Source organism: Oncorhynchus clarkii, chromosome 4 (assembly GCF_045791955.1).
Source record: "Oncorhynchus clarkii lewisi isolate Uvic-CL-2024 chromosome 4, UVic_Ocla_1.0, whole genome shotgun sequence".
NCBI lineage: Eukaryota > Metazoa > Chordata > Actinopteri > Salmoniformes > Salmonidae > Oncorhynchus > Oncorhynchus clarkii.
The window spans coordinates 15,171,718-15,193,190 of record NC_092150.1 but is presented as its reverse complement, the minus strand read 5'-3'; the positions used below and the strand labels follow the sequence as shown (position 1 = coordinate 15,193,190).

At 42.0% G+C, this 21,473-nt stretch overlaps 1 protein-coding gene across 2 annotated transcripts; it reads right to left on the bottom strand.

Moving 5' to 3' along the window:
• Positions 1–600: 600 nt before the first annotated feature.
• On the bottom strand, positions 601–13,018 carry LOC139407583 (transcription intermediary factor 1-alpha-like). Of its 2 annotated transcripts, none has more exons than XM_071151409.1 (18): positions 12,377–13,018; positions 11,900–12,018; positions 9,689–9,836; positions 9,312–9,444; positions 8,991–9,107; positions 8,726–8,840; positions 8,162–8,308; positions 7,881–7,995; positions 7,177–7,577; positions 6,015–6,164; positions 5,422–5,521; positions 5,039–5,093; positions 4,786–4,921; positions 4,146–4,504; positions 3,696–3,834; positions 3,467–3,541; positions 1,980–2,135; positions 601–1,752 (listed from the first exon to the last, which is right to left on the bottom strand). In XM_071151409.1, the coding sequence occupies exons 1-18, from the start codon at positions 12,636–12,638 to the stop codon at positions 1,486–1,488; spliced, it is 2,994 nt and encodes a 997-aa protein (XP_071007510.1). In that variant the 5' UTR covers positions 12,639–13,018; the 3' UTR covers positions 601–1,485. The 2 variants fall into 2 exon arrangements, with proteins under 2 accessions (XP_071007510.1, XP_071007511.1); XM_071151410.1 differs by having other exon boundaries at positions 1,368–1,752; positions 6,141–6,164.
• Between the last annotated feature and the right edge of the window lie 8,455 nt (positions 13,019–21,473).

Genomic DNA, 21,473 nt, shown 5'->3' with positions numbered 1-21,473 from the left:
CTTTGAGATACTATTCAAACAGGTAGGGTTTCATACGTTTTCGGAAGATGAGCAGGGACTCCACTGTCCTCACATTATGGGGAAGCTTGTTCCACCATTGGGAGCTTTGACTGGGCTGAGTGGGAGCTGCCCTCCGGTAGGGGTGGGAGGGCCAAGAGACCAGAGGTCACACACACCACTTTCCCCTCCCCTCTCCTTTTCACCCTTTAAAGTGAAACAGCAGCTCAGGACAAACTCAGATCTCTTAGGTAGAGGAAATTAGAGTGGCTGAGGTCACTTTTAAATGGTGCTAATCTTCTAGAGGACACTGAAGTCCTTTTGAACCACAACCAGACTGGTCTTCCACTCTCCATGTCACCCAGCATCAGGCCACTAACATGTACTGTACTGTTGGTTATCTGGACCTGCCCTTTGGTGCCCCATGTCATGATGAATTACTACAGTAAACTTAAAAGAGGATTAGCTATTATTTAACTATTCCAACTGTGATAGATATATTCATCACCAATAGATTACATTTCCTCACCCTATAAAACATGTCTTACTGTAAATGCTGAATGAATACCACACAGACCCCAAACAGCAATAAGAATCATAAAGTAAGATATTGGACATAGTTTATTTTACCCTGTAAACAGCTGCAAGTAAACTTGCATGCAAGAAGTCTTTTTTCTGAATACAATATTTTGGTTTTCATAAGTAGCGATGGTATGAAGTCATGAGAAAACATAGCAAATGAGGTTATTTGGGACTGCATTTTGTTGAAGAGTTACTTGCCTGGTTTAAGTTAATGATCATTGTAAATATTTACATACACTGCATAAAAACCACTACAACAATGTAAAATATAAATACATGACACATTGAATGGCTCAATGACAAAACAATGAGGGAACAAAGATGAAGTTCTATTGTTGCGATTAATAAAGTAGGCCTCGTGTCATGCTACCAGCCATCACACTGTAAACTAGAGTCAAGGCTACCGTAGGCCTGAACTAGACCTCGCACAGCTGACATGTTCATGAAACTAACACTTCATACAGTCTTGCAATAACAACTGAAATAGTCTTGTGTTTTATCAGGCTGGTTTGATACCTTTGACGTGTTTTCACTTTACTAACCTTGTAACAGTTCCTATTCCAAAGAAGGTACACATACTCTGTTACAAGAACCATATCCACACAGGCTGCTGGATAATCAAACACCTTCTGTTTTCATATTTGATACTCAGGGTCTTTAGTCATAGCAACACTATATTAGTACAGCATTAATGTAAACCAGTCTTAAGCAGGTATAGTAGGAGGAGGAAAGGATTTTGGTACCCTGCTTCACTGTTCTTTTGTGCAAAATGATTCGATCACAGAACATTATTTTGGCACATTTAGAAAATCAGACTTTCTCAGAGAATAAGATGAATTACTAGTATAGGCTAGTACTGGCAGTGTTATTGACTGATAAAAGTTGATGAGATGACGATGTGCACGCTTATACGGCCTCTTCCTCTCCCTTTGGTGAGCTTAGCTGAGCAGGAGTACACAACTCCTGGGTCTCAGAGCACCTGCGCTGATGCTTTGCATGCTGGGAGCTCTCCTCATCAGGGGTTGTGGGAGGGGGAGGAGAGACGGGAGGGGTCACAGAACTGATGACCTCAGACTTGACCTTTGGAAAAATCCGTTCAGGGTAGAGTAACTTCAACTGCTCCTCAAAGAACCTCTCCAGGTTTCTCCCTGCAGTGGCAACCTCAGTGTCAGCCTGGCATGGGAGGAAAGAGACGACAGATGTATGTAGTTGTTTTACCTACCTTAGTTGAATGCACTGACTGTAACTAATTCTGGATAAGAGCATCTGCTAAAATTAACATGTAAATAACAAACATTGTAAAAACTGTCCATCCACACACATTAAGAGCTTAATTAACACATCTGTGTAAACTAAGATAAAAGGACTCTTCTGTAAAACGTTAGTGCTGTCTAGTCTACCTCATTGAATGCTGCACAGTTCGTGAAGATGAGTCGGATGTCTGATACAAACTCAGAAGGTGTCTGGTAGCAGGGGCTCTCCCTGGATTCCAGCTTGCTCTTCACAATGGACAGAACCATCGGCGTCTTTTGGGTCTCCTGGTTCTCTGGCAATATCTACAGCAAAAGACAGAGGCTATCACAATATACAAAACAACAAAAAGTGTTTCTCTCAATGTCCCTCATCATGGCTATACAGTGGATGATAAACCAAGGAGACATTTCAATCCAAAAACAGACCCCTCATAACCTCTCTATATTGATCCATAGACATCATTTGGTACAGTAATGGTAAGCCTATGTCAATGTTTCTCCTATATTAATTTAGCAGCGCCACAAAAATATGATTACAAATGTCATTTCTACCCAGATACGCTTTTAAGATCACAGTGTCAACATATATTTGTAGCATTCAATGTCTTTTCGGGTTTTCAATTAGGTAAATGCAGATGGGAAACACTGACTCAGCCAATTTACTTAAAGCCGCTATGCTGCATTAGTTGAGCAACAGGTTTTAATGCTTTAAAAAAGGGAACATTCTATTTCAGATGGTGTCAACATAAATTATTTTGGTGTAGAGTACCTATTTAAAAAGTCACCAGAAACGAGCTTCTCACAGTTTTTGTACAAACATTCCCGGGGGGGGGGGGGGGGGGGGCTACCTCCTAGCCTATGCACTGAGAGACTTTTATCGGTATAAGCGGCCAAAGAGCAAAAAGTTTAGTCCATAATGTTGCTTGGTGGTTAGGTAATTAGCTGGCCAAAAGTAGACTACATGAAAAGTGCAATACTGTAAATATAACCATATGTAAGTGTGGGTTTTCAGTGAATTTATGTAAATCAAAGCTCATCTGCATTTCATGCGGTGCAGGGAAATTATTAGCAACAAAAGTGTGATCAAATTAAGATCCTCATCTGTACCTATTAAATTCTGTTTATCACCACATGGACGTAAAGGTAAGGAGTTAATTTTTGCGATTGAGCGTTAGTCTCTCCACTCACCAAGGAGGATCCAGCCTGGGATTGAGCGTTAGTCTCTCCACTCACCAAGGAGGATCCAGCCTGGGATTGAGCGTTAGTCTCTCCACTCACCAAGGAGGATCCAGCCTGGGATTGAGCGTTAGTCTCTCCACTCACCAAGGAGGATCCAGCCTGGGATTGAGCGTTAGTCTCTCCACTCACCAAGGAGGATCCAGCCTGGGATTGAGCATTAGTCTCTCCACTCACCAAGGGGGATCAAGCCTGGGATTGGGCATTAGTCTCTCCACTCACCAAGGGGGATCTATCCTGGGATTGGGCATTAGTCTCTCCACTCACCAAGGGGGATCTAGCCTGGGATTGGGCATTAGTCTCTCCACTCACCAAGGGGGATCTAGCCTGGGATTGGGCTTTTCTCTCCACTCACCAAGGGGGATCTAGCCTGGGATCGGGCATTCCTCTCCACTCACCAAGGGGGATCTAGCCTCCTGGAAGTCAGCACTGAGCTCACTGCAGTACATCTTCAGCAACAGTCGCTCACATTTCTGCAGAGAGAGAGAAATACAACACACCAAACCTTTACATTATATCAACCCCAGAGATTATGTATTGTAATAAGATAAAAGTAACACCTTAAACACCTCAGGTAGGCCTGAGAAATTATTGTCTTTTTCAAGTACAGTACAGTACAATACTGACCCGTTTGTCCACATGGCAGAATCCTCCCTCAGAGTCTGGTTCCTCCTTCACTGTTCTGGGCTCTAATCTGCTGATGTCACAGTCATACACCACCTCAGGCACTGACAGGTCACGGCAGAATGAGCAGAACCACTCCCCACTGAAATAAAAACAACAGCAAACCAATAGAAACTTTAGTTTAATAACAACATTATAGCATCAATTTCAGATAACCAATCCATTTAATTTAATCCCATTTTAGGGCAGTGCATTAGATACAGTAGGCAATCTGACCCGGTGAGGGCCGATGTGAATGCAGGCTTTTGCTCCAATCAAGCAGAAACACACCTGATTCTAATTACCATAGTATTTACAATCATGTGTGTTTCTGCATGGATGGAGAAAAAGCCTGCACCCACTCAGGCCCACCAAGGGTAAGATTGTCCACCTCTCTCCTAGGGCCTATAGTACCTGGGTAATCTGAAGAGGGTGGGGATGTGGCAAGAGAGGTGGAAGACTTTGGGACACTTGTCACAACACAGCAGCAGCTCTCCTCCATTCTGACACACAGCACACCAATCCTCATTAGGGTCCTCTTCTGGAGCTGGGCCCTGACTGCCTAGCTGCTGCTCTGCCCCTAGAGAGTGGCTCTGCTGTGGGGCTTGACTCAGGTCCCCCGAAGGCCCTGGAGGCTGTGGTGGGGCCTGGGCCTTTTCCTCTGTGCTCTGACAAGAAATCTGGACTTGTTGTTCCCCTCCATCTTGCCGACAGGTTTGGGCCTGGACCCCCGTGCTACTGTCTGGGAGGTTGGCTCTCAGGTTACCCTGTACCTGAAACACACACAAACACACTTACTTAACAGAACACTCAAAAACAGAACAGTGACCTCTCAGGGACCACCCAACAGCAATCCTGGTATTGAACACTATTACGACATCACAGTATATCATTACTGTGCTGTTACCATCTATAAATACTGTGGCTCAAAGACAAATAAATAATCCATACCATTTCAAGTAACATGCAATAGGATGTACATGTAATCATTATTATAACATTGTAATGATCAGTTATGAACATTTGTCTATTTCCAGTCCATCCGTCCTCTTACACAGCTGATGTCGTCCTCTGGCTCGTCTTTGATGATGATGATGGGTCCAGGCGATGCCCTTCGTCTCCTCTTGGCAGCTGATCCCCCAGCTCCATACGCCTTCTGCTGTGTCTCCAGAGGCTTCCAGGAAACAGTCCTTCAATCAGCCAATCAGAAGGAAGGTGAGAGAAAGAGAAATATAAAGATGTATTTTTATATATCAAAATGTCATGCCTGTATAGAATTCACGAAGAATGTGAAATCATTATCTTACCCTGGTTTCTCTTCACAGGATATAGCAGTTAGTCCTGCATGATGGTGTCCTTGTGCTAAAGGAAGATAAATTGTATTCCTCATACATATTACGGGGATGGAAATTAATCTAGCCTGCTTGACCGTGACTATTACTTTTCAGACCGGGCTAGTAGAAAATGTGCCAATCTAGCCTGCTGACTAGTGAATGTTTTGTATTTTCAAATATGCCATAGAACAGATTTTGAACCCGGGCTAGTAAACATTGACGTCTATTAGCCTGGCTGGACAGTGTCCAAAATCCTGAACTTCGATCCCTGGTCATATATACACGAAGCATTGGATTTGTTTTCTTATATTTTGTTGTGTAGTATTAGTAGAGTAGTACACAACACCAATACATACCAGTTCTGTATGGGAGGGAAGCTGGTAGGGTCTGAGGGAAGTTGGGTCTTATTATCTGGACAGGGCCTCCAGGGTGCTTGTTGTGATATGCAGACTCCATCTAAAAGGTTTCACAACATAAATTAAGCTGCTAACAATCTGATTCTTAACAACATCATGCTACAGAGTGATATGTGGATGTGAAATAGAGCTACAGTTGTGATGAAGTATACTGCCACCCTTGCACGATTCACTATTTCATCTCAAATAAGTTGACATTTAGAAAATGTTTAGTGTACTTCACATGTATATTTTTGATTTTCACCTGCACAGGGCCCCCCCAAAAAGTATCTAAACTGACATTTAGATTTTTCAATTCAAAGTTTTTTTTAATTGCCTGGACTAAATTATTCAGAATTCAAATGAATTGGTTGGAGGCAGGTGATTGTCCTTTATTGTGGAATTTTTATCACCTGTGGTAAGTGGCAGGTGCCTTCAGGGTAGAAAATAGCCATTCAACTCCGTTTTGAAGAGAGAAAACAGAACATTCTGCTCCATTACAATCCATTGTGAAGTGCAGGGATGCCTGTTTATTTGAACGCAGCTGTATGTACCTGTTGCTGTCGCAAGTGAGGAGAACTGAGGCTGCCGTTGCTAGACAGTGGTGCATTGTGGGAGAAGTGAGGCATTGGGTTGAATACGTCCATGTGTTTGAGTGCATAGCTGCTGGGGCTGCTCACCAGGCCTCTCAGTGATTGGACAGCCTGTGAGTGAGAGAGACAGACAGACAGTTGGAGACAGAGTCAGACAGAGCTACGCCATCAACAATCAATGTCATATCTATTCTTATGAGTCAATGGTAGTGACAGACATATTAAATGGTGTATCGTCAGTCTGTAATTGGTTTTGTCTGGGAAAGTAGTCTGTGATAGGTTATGTCTAGGATAGGAGCCCCTGGCTTTCACAACACAGAGCAAAACAGAAGACAGAACACAAACAAGCCACTTGTAAATGTTCCAGAATGCTTTACTTAAGCACGTTGTTTTGAAACAGCCTTCTTTGTTTGGTCTAGATCCAAGCATGCAGGTTCAACAGTCAATGGCGAACATTGGGGGAAAAATGCATAGAAACTTTAATTTTGAGTTCCACAGACAATATAAGGAGTTATATAACTAAAGATGTTATACACTGTTTTGTCAGAAATGTACTCATGAAATAATGAGACTAGACATTGCCCTGACCAACCATTCCCTCCTGACACTGTATATAATTCAAAACAGTGATGACACATTATAAAGTCAAACTGAACACAAGGCCTAGCGTATTAATGATCTATAACGTGGCTGTTAAAAAGAACAGTGCTTCCAGGCTCCACCTCAACAGCTTGTTCACATCAGCCATGACGCAACTCTTGTCTGAAATCTACAGGCCAGTGGATTGTCCTCTTGATCTGCCTGTATTTTAGAGCTTGTGTAAAACAGCCTCAGACTAAACACTGTAGACCAGACATATCTATCATCATCTCTGGAGGCTTTGGGTCTGTTCTGTATCACACGTGAGCAGCTGCACTGAGATTGAGACTATTTTTTTCAATACATGTTTTTTTTTTATGGTACCTTATGACTCAAAATGATCTTGACAAGTCAAGACACAAATTGCCCAGGATGTGAAGGCTGTCTGCTCCATTTGGGAAGACGTCATCCACTGTCTGCGCCTGTTAAGAATCCCTGTCAATCAAACTGACACACACACACGAGCGTGCACACTCTTTCCCACCTGGGGAGGATATCCAGGACTTGGCAGGGTGCTGGTGGGACTGAGATGGATTGCAGGGGGGGCAATGAACCTCCGGCCCTGCTGTGGCATGGGGGGGAGACTCTGGGAGGGAGAGCCACCCTGGAGGGGCCCTGGAGGGGGTCTCTGGAGCCGCATGCTCTGGTACCAGGCCCAGGGTGGGGTCTGGGGCTGCCAGTGAGGCTGTTGGGCTAGTTTCTCCACCTGCATCTGGAGCTGAGCCAGGGTGTTGTGGTTGTGGGGGGCCAGGCGGGCCTGGGAGAGGCCTGGGGGCAGGCTGTTGGGGGAGCCTGAGGGGCCCTGCCCAGGATGGGGGAGTTGATGAGGGATGCCCTGGAAGCTGCCCAGCTGGGGGCCTGGGACATTCTCCACCACTAATGAGCCTGAGGGAACAGGAAGAGAGACGGCTTCAGCATAACGGAAGAGGTAATACACTGACCTGGTACAGATCTTTTATTTCAGAAACAAACTGCACCATACCAAACACATCCAGTACAACTAAGATAATTACAATACTACAACCTCAATTAGTGCAAACTGCAACTGCTCATTTAAAACCACTACAACTACTCCTTGTCCAACAGATCATTTTCTCCCCCAACATAAAACACTCCAATTTAAATTTTTCAATTAAATAGAATTGTAAGATTTCAGTGTAGCCACTCTCATTGTGCTTTCTCTCTTACCCAGATCGACATTTGAAGCCCAGAAGCCTGACCGACACTGGAAACGCACAGTGCTCTGCGGTACAAACGAGGTATTGCATTTAGCCCGCAGCAGGTTTCCGATCTGAAACAGAATCTGCAGCAGAAGGGATGTTATTAATAATTTGGAGAAACTGAGAAAACACAAGGCATATGTTCTGCATTTCATCTATGCTTTACACCATGGGCTCCTGTCTGGCTTTAGGGATAGGGGATGCCTGGGAGTCAGTGGACTGAGGGAGAGTCTGGGAGGGAGGTCTTACCAAACGTTTGCAGTACAGGAGAGCTGTGCCGCCGTTCCTAGCTGTCGCCCATTTTGTGAAGTTGATCACGTGATCCAGGTGTCTGGACAGATAGCCAATATCCTCCTTCTGCTTCTTCAGACCGCTCTCATGATCCTTTGTCAGGCCCTTCGGGGGATAGGAAATAGATGGAGAAGTCAGAATCTGGAGAGAGGCTATAAGGACACTCATGACCTCTAAAACAACTAACCAAAATCTAAAACTGACCCCTACTTTAACCAAACCCTAACCTTAACCTAATTTTAAACAATTCTGGAATTAAATATTGTTTTGCAGGTCAGGAGTATCCGTATAGCCTTTTCCCAGAATATGTGGCATTGTAACACAGCCTTCAGGGTAAGCTCCTGTCATGACTAGGGCACATGACAATCAAAACATTTGTAGGCCTGGCCATTTCCTCCTGCTCTCTGCACTCATAATGAATACAAAGAAACCTGACAAATCCTAGAGTCGGAATAGCTATGGAAACGTGAGAAAAAACAGAATCATCCTAATGTTAGAGGTGTGATTGTGATCATACTGTACCTCAAGCTGATTGACAAGAATCTTTCCCTTTCTGTTGATCTCTAGTATCAGACTACAGATGGACTTCTTGATTTCATTGTGAACTGATATGCGGTTCTCATCAACTTGAAGGAGTCTGACAAACATGAAAGACAGACATGAACAAATTCATCTTACGAAACAGAAAACGTATTTGGATGCACGATGGAAGGACAGTGTTCACATTTCACTATACATCGTGTACATGTATACAGCAAGCATAGAGATTCTCAGATGCATTGTTTACCCATTGTTTATGGAGTTTGACACATCTTCAATTATCTTCTTTTTTTCCAGCAGTTGACGATTCATATCCTCCATATAATGTTTGTGATTCTTATAGGCATCCTCCAGAAACTGGTAACTAATTAACATATCATAGTTAGTTATTTAATTGTTACAAAATCATTCAAATCCACTCAAATAAAGGACAGCTTTAGTCACTATAAATCAATGATTAATTAATATATAAATCAATATTTATTTAAATAGCAGATTTCGCTCAAATAAAAATGTGCTTTTAGATATATATTTTTTAAATCAATAGTGGCACATCAGTATTCAGTACTTGTGGTCCTTGTGCTTGAGTAGCTGACAGTCTCGACAGGTTGGTAGATCACAGGTTTCACAGAACAGCTTCAGGGGCTCCTGCTTGTGGACTTCACAGAACACTGGCCTATGAGTGGAAACACCCACATACTCTGGAAAACCAATAGGAAAGCATTTAAAAGCCAGAAGTTAATCTTACTGTAACCAATTCCAATCTGTCAGCTACAGTACAGGTATGCATTTTCTCTCAGGCTTTCTGTACTGTGTAGGAGGATGTGAGCATTATTTTCACTGAATCAACAAGAATATAATGTAAATAGAGCTTCTGCTTGTTGTACTGTAGGTATTTCCTTGACAATCGTTGCTGCCTCAGTCAGACTGGAAGCTGTACTGCACCTTGAGATACATCCCCCTTCTGTCTGATGGTGTGGTCTTTGGTGAACTTGACCCTCTGGTGGGCCTCCACGCAGGTGGCACACATGAACTCCACACAGTCCACACAGAAACCTGTAGTCTCTGTGTTGTCCTCACAACTCATACATAGCTACGGACAGGGAAGAGAGTCCAGTCAGACAAACATCAACAGAGAGACAGGTATACAGACCAGTCAGACACATACAGTGCCTTGCGAAAGTATTCGGCCCCCTTGAACTTTGCGACCTTTTGCCACATTTCAGGCTTCAAAAATAAAGATATAAAACTGTATTTTTTGTGAAGAATCAACAACAAGTGGGACACAATCATGAAGTGGAACGACATTTATTGGATATTTCAAACTTTTTAAACAAATCAAAAACTGAAAAATTGGGCGTGCAAAATTATTCAGCCCCTTTACTTTCAGTGCAGCAAACTCTCTCCAGAAGTTCAGTGAGGATCTCTGAATGATCCAATGTTGACCTAAATGACTAATGATGATAAATACAATACACCTGTGTGTAATCAAGTCTCCGTATAAATGCACCTGCACTGTGATAGTCTCAGAGGTCCGTTAAAAGCGCAGAGAGCACCATGAAGAACAAGGAACACACCAGGCAGGTCCGAGATACTGTTGTGAAGAAGTTTAAAGCCGGATTTGGATACAAAAAGATTTCCCAAGCTTTAAACATCCCAAGGAGCACTGTGCAAGCGATAATATTGAAATGGAAGGAGTATCAGACCACTGCAAATCTACCAACACCTGGCCGTCCCTCTAAACTTTCAGCTCATACAAGGAGAAGACTGATCAGAGATGCAGCCAAGAGGCCCATGATCACTCTGGATGAACTGCAGAGATCTACAGCTGAGGTGGGAGACTCTGTCCATAGGACAACAATCAGTCGTATATTGCACAAATCTGGCCTTTATGGAAGAGTGGCAAGAAGAAAGCCATTTCTTTAAAAAATCCATAAAAAGTGTCGTTTAAAGTTTGCCACAAGCCACCTGGGAGACACACCAAACAAATGGAAGAAGGTGCTCTGGTCAGATTAAACCAAAATTGAACTTTTTGGCAACAATGCAAAACGTTATGTTTGGCGTAAAAGCAACACAGCTGAACACACCATCCCCACTGTCAAACATGGTGGTGGCAGCATCATGGTTTGGGCCTGCTTTTCTTCAGCAGGGACAGGGAAGATGGTTAAAATTGATGGGAAGATGGATGGAGCCAAATACAGGACCATTCTGGAAGAAAACCTGATAGAGTCTGCAAAAGACCTGAGACTGGGACAGAGATTTGTCTTCCAACAAGACAATGATCCAAAACATAAAGCAAAATCTACAATGGAATGGTTCAAAAATAAACATATCCAGGTGTTAGAATGGCCAAGTCAAAGTCCAGACCTGAATCCAATCGAGAATCTGTGGAAAGAACTGAAAACTGCTCTCCATCCAACCTCACTGAGCTCGAGCTGTTTTGCAAGGAGGAATGGGAAAAAATGTCAGTCTCTCGATGTGCAAAACTGATAGAGACATACCCCAAGCGACTTACAGCTGTAATCGCAGCAAAAGGTGGCGCTACAAAGTATTAACTTAATTAAGGGGGCTGAATAATTTTGCACGCCCAATTTTTCAGTTTTTGATTTGTTAAAAAAGTTTGAAATATCCAATAAATGTCGTTCCACTTCATGATTGTGTCCCACTTGTTGTTGATTCTTCACAAAAAAATACAGTTTTATATCTTTATGTTTGAAGCCTGAAATGTGGCAAAAGGTCGCAAAGTTCAAGGTGGCCGAATACTTTCGCAAGGCACTGTACATAGCTACTGGCAGACAGGTAGAGGGACCAGTCAGTCGTATTACTTTCCACGAAAGTTAAGTCAAATGTGAATTTGAACTTATTATGCCTCAGGAGAGAGAATATCGGTTAGAAAGAAAACGTTAGAATTTAGAGCCTGAAATCTGCCAAAGACTAAACTGTGTGTCTGTGGTAGTGACATTGATGTTGGAGATAATGCCAAGCTTCAGCTTTACATCTGTATAACGCTCATGGGCTACTAAGCTGAAAAACACCCGGCATCTTGGTGAAATGGCTTGGTAAATAACAGAGAACCAGGCTGCTGAACAAGCTTTGCTTGGGTTATCCATATGTACAATCCAGCAGTACACTACATTGACCAGTATTTCCACCCACCTGAACAGTCCTCTCCACGGTGCTGCTGGAAGCCTCCACTGAGTCCCTCACAAAGAAGTTCTCCATCACGTCCACCTCCATACACTCCTGTCTGCACACCGGACAGCGAATCACATTCACTGTAAATGGGAAGATGGGCAGACAAACACAACATGCATATTGAATGAAGTTGCACACACAACTGAAATGGTTAAATATCTCCAAGAATGCACAAGAACATGAGATAAGACTCCTTCCCTCAAACCCCACTCATCACATGTCTGAAATTGTAATCTGTGCATTAAATTCCTCTTGGTAGATGCAATGACTTCCAATACAGTTGCATTTTTTAAATACATCACAGACAATTGCAAATCACACGATAGCATCCTATCTTGCACAGACTGCAATTTTACACACCCGGATGCACCTCCCCTTATACAGTCATTGGGATGCACTGTCTCGCGTATCTATAGTTTGTAAACATGAGCAGCTCACGTGGTTTCGTCGAGCTGTTAGTGTCTGGCATGGCCAAATTCCTGGAAGCCGACGGCAAACACTTCTTACAAAAAGAGTGGAGACATGGCAGAAGTTTTGGTTCTCGACTGTGAAAGTTTAAATGACACACGGGACAAGTGTCCAGAAAATTCAAGGTGCCTGTCCGCTCGTTGCAGGCGTTCGTGTTCTCCTGAACTGGCATGCTCTCTGCTTCGTTCTCCACAATAATGACAGCATCATCGGACTCTGCACCTTCATCCATCGCTGCTTCACTTGTATTAAAACAACAGATAAAGAAGAACCCCTGTCTATCTATGTCACCTGACAGTGAGCTATCCAAACATGCAGGTATTCCCAAAAATGTCCATTCAAAAGAATATAACTAGTCTAGACATCCTTCGTTCTCGTCGGTGTTGTGTTGCCTCCGGAACACTCCAATGTCTTCTTTGGTCAACATCCGCGTGCAGATGAGATCCTTTTTGTCAAATGCTTTCAGATATTCAGCATCAGCAGCACTACGCATTTATAACTGAATTAAATCCCTCGTTTGCAAACACACAACAAATATATAAGCAATTTATATGATTGTTTGCAGGCTACAGTACAGCACAACAGCGCGTATGAATTAAATCAAATCCAGATGCTGCTTGTATATTTCTCCCAGACTGCTCCTCGGCGCGCAAGCTGCGGTATCTGAGATGGGTGGGGTCAGGTGCAGTAAAGCCCTGTGATAGGAGGGAAATGTGTGCTCCTTTCAAGCGCGCGCTTGTTCCCATAAATTGAATCAAATTTAGGGACAGATCCATCACAGAATTTCTAAACCATTGTCTCGCGTCTGATAGCGCAACGGCCGTCTGCACTGATGACGTGTCGCGTTAGAATGACGCCATCTGACGGAAGACAATGGAGACCGTTCATATGTGGGAGGGTCTTTTGTTTTTATATTGGTCATAGGAGGCTCTGTACATGTATGATGTCCCTGGGACTTTGCACATTAAAATGTAAATACAAATGAAAATATAATCATATTGAGCGAATCACCCTTAACTGCAAAAGTTTATTCCATACTGTAATTGTATTTTAAAGGTAGACTCAGCAATAAGACATAGATGCAGAAAGTAAACAGCATAGTGGGTCAATTTCCACAATAACTAAGAGCGTGAGGCTCAACTTCTCTGCTGTTTTGGTGCGTGAAGGGAACCTGTGCACATGCGCAGATACTGTGTGAGAGCTCAGTCTTTGCGTCTGGCTCAACTCAATATCCGCGTTTCTGCTTGTGACAGAACCGTCATTTAGCTGAGTCTAGCTTAAAGGCCTTCTGACACTGTACATCTGATTCAGTCTTTTACAATTATTGCATGACACACTGTGCGCTTTTACCAAATTCAAATCTTGATATCAACCTGGCCAGATTGTATGCTTTGCTTCAGTTTTGTCATTGAAGTCTGCAATTGGCTTGTGAGGCTAGCTAGAGTGTCTTCATATGTGTCACTCAGCAGGGGTCATATGAATATATATATATTTTTTACAAACAAAATTCCACTATGACATTGTGGGGTATTGTGTGTTGATCAGTGAAACAAAACCTAAATGTAATCGATTTTAAATTCAGGCTGTAACACAACAAAATGTGGAAAAATTAAAGCGGTGTGAATACTTTCTGAAGGCACCGTACATCAGCCAAACTGCAGATGTGTATATGATCTGTGCTAGCACCAGCAGCACAAGCCTCCTTCTATGCTTATGTGCAAATTATGTGAGTTCGGAAAAGCTGACAGTATGCATCTTAGAAATAGTTTTCACGTACAATCTTTATATGTCCGAATTTAGAATCAAATAGGCTTCCCAAAAATAACATAATCACTGTGGTGGAATGGTTATTTTGATTGGCGATTTTGTGCATTTTATCAAATTCCCATCAGGTAACCTCATTTCAGATGTGTCGTGTAAACAAGAGTATTAGGTAAATTGTTCTTCTTGCAAAGCATGAGCAGTGGTGTTGAACTCATTTTGCCCCGGCGGGTCCATTTGGGCTTCAACAAGGTCCATAGGGCCACACTGAAAATGTGTTATATTTCCTCAACATCAATGTTTATTTTACTCAAACCACCCGCAGGCCAGATTGGACCATAAGTTTGACACGCCAACTATTATAATAATCTGACTATTCACAATAATCATATTGTTCCTATTGGTCAGTCAACGGGATCGGCTCATAACACCAGCCACATTACACGATAAAGGCTCCAAATGTCTGACACTACCAGAACTTTATCAGAGCCTTTGTTAGAGCATGTAGTGGTACTTAATCGGCAGACCTAGACCCTGTCACACTGAACAAACCAAGACATCCGACAATCGTTTCCGACAATGTGGCCATTTTTCCTGAAACTGCAAAATCGTGGCATAAGGCGGCTAAAATCGTACAGTATGTGCAGGCCTTTAGTTGAATAACCAAAAGTGTACTATGTCATCATTCACCCTACTTTGTGGGTTTTCTAGTCTGTTTTGCTCAGAGAGCAGAGCACTGAGTGACACAGAGAGCAGAGCACTAGGTGGGTCATTTTGCACTGAGTGACACAGAGAGCAGAGCACTAGGCAGATCATTTTGCTCTGAGTGACACAGAGGGCAGAGCACTAGGCGGGTCCTTTTGCACTGAGTGACACAGAGAGCAGAGCACTAGGCGGGTCATTTTGCTCTGAGTGACACAGAGAGCAGAGTACTAGGCGGGTCATTTTGCTCTGAGTGACAGAGAGCAGAGCACTAGGCGGGTCATTTTGCACTGAGTGACACAGAGAGCAGAGAACTAGGCGGGTCATTTTGCATTCTGGATTAAAGGTAATCTCAGTAGATAATACATCAGCCATTACGTTTCCTAGATAGGTAAGCCCCAGCCTCACCTCTCCCATAGTCCAGAGACCAGGGATGAGCAACTTTGATAGGGGTGGGGGTGTAAAGGGACATTTTAATTGTATGTGTCCACATAACTGAGAAAGTAAGTGACTAACCTTGTGAAACTGTCCTATTATAATCTCCTGTTCTTGGGAGTATCATCATGTATTGCAAACCAGCTTGCTCCTGTGCCCTTTTATAGATAAAAGGAGAACTGAGAGTCCCGCCCAAGAAATACAACTCATCATGAGTGGACGCAGTAGCTTGCAGGTCTGCGTACCCACATCCATACCTACACATGCAGTCAGAGCCAGCCCTAGCCTTTTGGTGGGGCCTTTTGGTGCCCCCCACCCCCACACACACACATTTTAGCAGCCCCTAAGTTTTATAGTTCATTTCCTGCAATTCTACACATTTTGCCATAGGGTGGAGAGAAATATTTGCAGTTTTTAATACGATATCTGAGTGAAGGTGACACATTTATTCTATTACAGACACTTTAATGCATACTTTTAAATTATATTATGTGAGCTAAACATAAAAATATATAAAAGATGTATTTTTTATTACTAAAGTTACTGTCCCCACTACAACAACAAAAATAATGCAATACATGTACAGTCGTGGCCAAAAGTTTTGAGAATGACGCAAATATTAATTTACACAAAGTTTGCTGATTTGGTGTCTTTAGATATTTTTGTCAGATGTTACTATGGAATACTGAAGTATAATTACAAGCATTTCATAAGTGTCAAAGGATTTTATTGACAATTACATGAAGTTGATGCAAAGTCAATTTTTGCAGTGTTGACCCTTCTTTTTCAAGACCTCTGCAATCTGCCCTGGCAAGCTGTCAATTAACTTCTGGGCCACATCCTGACTGATGGCAGCCCATTCTTGCATAATCATTGCTTGGAGTGTCAGAATTTGTGGGTTTTTGTTTGTCCACCTGCCTCTTGAGGATTGACCACAAGTTCTCAATGGGATTAAGGTCTGGGGAGTTTCCTGGCCATGGACCCAAAATATCGATGTTTTGTTCCCATAGCCACTTAGTTATCACTTTTGCCTTATGGCAAGATGCTCCATCATGCTGGAAGAGGCATTGTTCGTCACCAAACTGGTCCTTGATCGATGGGAGAAGTTGCTCTCGGTGGATTTGTTGGTACCATTCTTTATTCATGGCTGTGTTCTTAGGCAAAATTGTGAGTGAGCCCACTCTCTTGGCTGAGAAGCAACCCCACACATGAATGGTCTCAGGATGCTTTACTGTTGGCATGACACAGGACTGATGGTAGCGCTCACCTTGTCTTCTCCGGACAAGCTTTTTTCCAGATGCCCCAAACAATCGGAAAGGGGATTCATCAGAGAAAATGTCTTTACCCCAGTCCTTAGCAGTCCAATCCCTGTACCTTTTGCAGAATATCAGTCTGTTCCTGATGTTTTTCCTGGAGAGAAGTGGCTTCTTTGCTGCCCTTCTTCCAAAAGTCTTCACCTCACTGTGCGTGCGCCCTGAATCCTTCTTCACAACAATTGAACCGCTCTCCTTGAAGTTCTTGATGATCCTATAAATGGTTGATTTAGGTGCAATATTACTGGCAGCAATACCCTTGCCTGCAAAGCTCTTTTTGTGCAAAGCAATGATGACGGCACGTGTTTCCTTGCAGGTAACCATGTTTGACAGAGGAAGAACAACGATTCCAAGCACCACCCTTCTTTTGAAGCTTCCAGCCTGTTATTCAAACTCAATCAGCATGACAGAGTGATCTCCAGCCTTGTTCTCGTCAACACTCACACCTGTGTTAACGAGGGAATCACTGACATGATGTCAGCTGGTCCTTTTGTGGCAGGGCTGAAATGCAGTGGAAATGTTTTTTGGGGATTCAGTTCATTTGCATGGCAAAGAGGGACTTTGCAATTATTTGCAATTCATCTGATCACTCTTCATAACATTCTGGAGTATATGCAAATTGCCATCATACAAACTGAGGCAGCAGACTTTGTGTAAATTAATATTTGTGTCATTCTCAAAACTTTTGGCCACGACTGTAATTTAAGCCTTGAAATATTTTATTGAAATACTGTAGAATTCCATTCATTCCTTTGGAGGTCTGCTGTGTGCCAATATGGCCGACCGGTGGCTTCAAAGCCTTTCATTGGCCAAAACATAGCATCAGCAATCCAGGCTTTATATACATCATTGGTCCAGACAGACAGACTCAGAGATGAACCTAATGCTGAGAACCACAGTGATTTTCTCAGTGATGGGAACCAGATTCCCCTCTTGGGGCTAGGGACTTATGGAGATCCACGGACGGTAAGAGAAACCTATTTTTTTTAAAGAGCACCAAGAGCATGATTTGATTTGACTTACTTTATTATTATAGTGTCTTGCATGTTTCGGATGCCATGCTCACTCACTGTGCATGGGAGAAAACTATTTGACAAAGAGAAACTCCAGCATGAATACTTTGCACATCATTAATTATTAACTATTACTAGTTATAAACAGAGAAGGCCCTAGATAATGTCTCTGGATTCAACATATAAATCAACTTGATCATTGTTTTTTCCTTGTAAATTCAGTATGTTAACTATGTTTTTTGACAGTCACCCAGAGGCACAGAGTTAAACTGTGTGAAGGATACAATAGATATGGGATACAGACACTGATGAGGCTTTGATGTATTTCAACGAGCACAAAGTAGGTCAAGCCATGAGAGAAATTTGCAGATGGAACCATCAAAAGAGAAGACATATTTGTCTATGTAAAGGTGACGTTCTTTTAACGCTTGTTGATTTAAACACTTCAATGTCACTTAAAACGTTCTATCGCAGAACAATAGTATACTTTAAGGATCAGTTTCCCTGGCACAGATACCTAGTCCTTGACTAAGAATTAGAAGCATGTTCAATGGCGATTCATAATTGAAAGTCCTTTTCAGTCCAGGAATAAGCGTAATCTTTGTCCGGTAAACTTGTCCTAAATGTATTTCAAATATATCAGATGATATTCCTTTGTATTTGTTTGTATTTTGGGGACCTTTCTATTGGTTCCATTGCAGCAGGTAAGCTCAATCAAGCACAGCTAAAGTATTTGAAATATTTAAAAATAGTATTTGAACCTAGGTCTGGTTGGTCATATTGAACTACTACCTACAGTGCATTTGGAAAGTATTCAGACCCCTTCCCTTTTTCCACATTTTGTTACGTTACAGCCTTATTCTAAAATACAATAAAATCCTCATCAATCTACACACATTACCCCATAACAACAAAGTGAAAACAGGTTTTTAGAAATTGAAAAACTGAAATACCTTATTTACAAAACTATTCAGACCCTTTGCTATGAGAAATTGAGTTTCCATTGATCATCCTTGAGATGTTTCTACAACTTCTACATTCAATTGATTTGAAATTATTTGGAAAGGCACACACCTGTCTATATAAGGTCCCACAGTTGACAGTGCATGTCAGAGCAAAAACCAAGCTGAGGTCGAAGGAATTGTCCGTAGAGCTCAGAGACAGGATTGTGTCGAGGCACAGATCTGGGGATTTTTGCAGCATTGACGGTCCCCAAGAACACAGTGCCCGCCATCCTTCTTAAATGGAAGAAGTTTGGAACCACCACGACTCTTATTAGAGCTGGCCGCCATGCCAAACTGTGTCATGTCTAGAGGAATCCTGGCACCATCCCTACGGTGAAGCATGATGGTGGCAACGTCATGTTGTTGGGATGTTTTGCAGCGGCAGGAACTGCGAGACTAGTCAAGATCTAGGGAAAGATGAACGGAGCAAAATAAAGTGAAATCCTTGATGAAAACTGGGGCAAAGGTTCACTTTCCAACAGGACCACAACCCTAAGCACACAGCCAAGACAACCCAGGAGTGGCTTCAGGACAAGTCTCTGAATGTCCTTGAGTGGCCCAGCCAGAGCCCGGACTTGACCCTGTTCTAACGTCTCTGGAGAGACCTGAAAATAGCTGAGCAGCAACGCTCCCCATCCAACCTGACAGAGCTTGAGAGGATCTGCAGAGAAGAATGGGAGAAACTCCCTAAATACAGGTGTGCCAAGCTTGTAGCGTCATACCCAAACCTCGAGGCTGAATACCTATGCAAATGTAATATTTCATAATTTAAAAAAATATACATTTGCTAACATTTCTAAAAACCTGTTTTTGCTTTATCATTATGGGTTATTGGGTGTAGATTTATGAGGAAAAAAACTCTTAAGCCAAAGCAGTAGGTGTGTTGTTGTTTTTCCCACAGGTGGAGTGACCATCCTGAATACCCATTTCACAATTAATATTTAGCCTGCCAATAGAATTCCATGTATTCCTTTACCCCTATTATATTTTTCATATGATTTTGTATTTATTACATTTATTTGTCAGGGACAATGTACAATAAAACATACATTTCAGAGTCTGGGAAGTGATGCGTTGCACCAGATTTAGATGACAGCCAAGTTATATCTGCAGTCCCTGTTTCATTGTTTTTGTGTAACCATACTTTAGTAGTCTATATTTCTTTGAGTTAAAGTGGCAATCTGTGCAAAAATAATGTATTATTTTGTATATTTTGTTCAAATTTCTATTTAATATTATCTATAATTGAAATTAGATTCTGATTCCATCTCTTTAGTTTGTGTTGGAAAGGGAAAATTTAACCATAGAAATAAGAATGAACGCTATCATAATGGGTGGACTGGCGGACATTGCGAGTGTACCCATAGGAGCAAAGCAGGAAGTAAAAGCAGGAAGTAAAAGCAGGAAGTAAAACCAGGAAGTAAAAGCAGGAAGTAAAAGTAGGCAGAGTACCCATCAAACATTGCAAAAAAATACATTCCATTGCATAAGCCACATCAGTTGGCATCATTTGAATGAACATTCTACATTACCATAGAAATGATGCATAACAATACTAGAAAGCCATTGTGAGTGTACCCAAGAGTTTACCAGTCAAATTGCCAGGGTTATAGGTTCCAAGCCTGTTCTATTCATTCTTATTTCTATGGGTTAACTCTGAAGATAAAAAAAAGATCCAATCAGGATTTTTCTTTGGTGGTCTATGGGGGAAAAAAATCTAGCTAGCTAAGTCAGTAATTGGCTAGGCCCTCATAATTTAGACAGAAGGCATCTGACATTCAACTGTATTAGTGCAGAATTTTGGAGTGCCAGGCAAATCAACCAATCACATTTTGACTTGGGGTGATGGGTGAGACTGTTTTTAGAATATTTTTGCAGCTCTCTTGCTGTTAGCTATTTCTTTGAAGAAAATATTTGTGAAACATTGTTGCATTTAAACTTTAGATCACCAGTTCCTTTGTGTGCTGAAAGTGATAAAATATGTTTACAATTGGAAGTAATAGTTGAAAGGACAGCGACTGTAATTGGCATATTGTTAAAAGCAACCCATTCATAAGCTAGTTGGCACCAATCATTACAAAAACACAACCATTAAGCATTTCCAATTGGAATTAAGGTAGCAGGTTAGGAGACAGTTGGGAAAAGGGTTATGGTTAACGACAATGCTCTCCTAACCTGCTACAAAATTCACTTTGTATCGAAGTGGCGTGAAAAGAGGGTGTCCCAGTTGTTTAGGCAGTTATTGTTGCTTGTTGCATTATTCCGTGACTGGTACGTGAGTGACAGACAGCCCGATTACTGCCTCAGGCATTCATTCTTATTTCTATGGGCGTTTGCCTGAGGCCTGTTTTCATTCATTCATGATGTCGTCAAAAAGCATTGCTACTTCTGCATTAGTGCTAGATATTATTTTGTGCGCATTAAGTGATGATGCTTCTGTTCTTTTTCTTGATTTTAGATTTTGAAGTTTGACATTTTGTACGGTTTTTTCATCATCATGGATGGTCAGTTCTTGCATACATAGCACTGCATATGAATTTGAGAGGGGTTACATTTCTCTGGCCCCTTCCCTCAGCTGTTTACCAAAAACAGTGGAGGGGTGTCTGCTTTGTTATTGTTTGAACTGCATATTTGGGCTTTAATACAGTCATTTTGACAGTAACAAAAGGCCACCAGGGGGCTCTATTTGACAATGAATGAAAACCTATGACTACAAATGCTGATTATCCCATCACTCTACTTTGCCACTAAAAACTGTGCCTTAGTTGTATTTAACACATTTAGCAAATAATTATAATAATCAGAGACTGCAGAAGTATCCCTAGTTTTAGTTATAAGA

Excerpts from the sequence above, each read along its gene's own strand:
- LOC139407583 (XM_071151409.1), bottom strand. The coding sequence starts at position 12,638 with ATGGATGAAGGTGCAGAGTCCGATGATGCTGTCATTATTGTGGAGAAC. Across the intron at positions 4,505-4,785 it reads CAGAGGACGACATCAGCTGT|GTACAGGGTAACCTGAGAGC; the intron begins GTAAGAGGACGG and ends TGTGTGTTTCAG. Across the intron at positions 3,835-4,145 it reads ACCCTCTTCAGATTACCCAG|TGGGGAGTGGTTCTGCTCAT; the intron begins GTACTATAGGCC and ends TTTTTATTTCAG.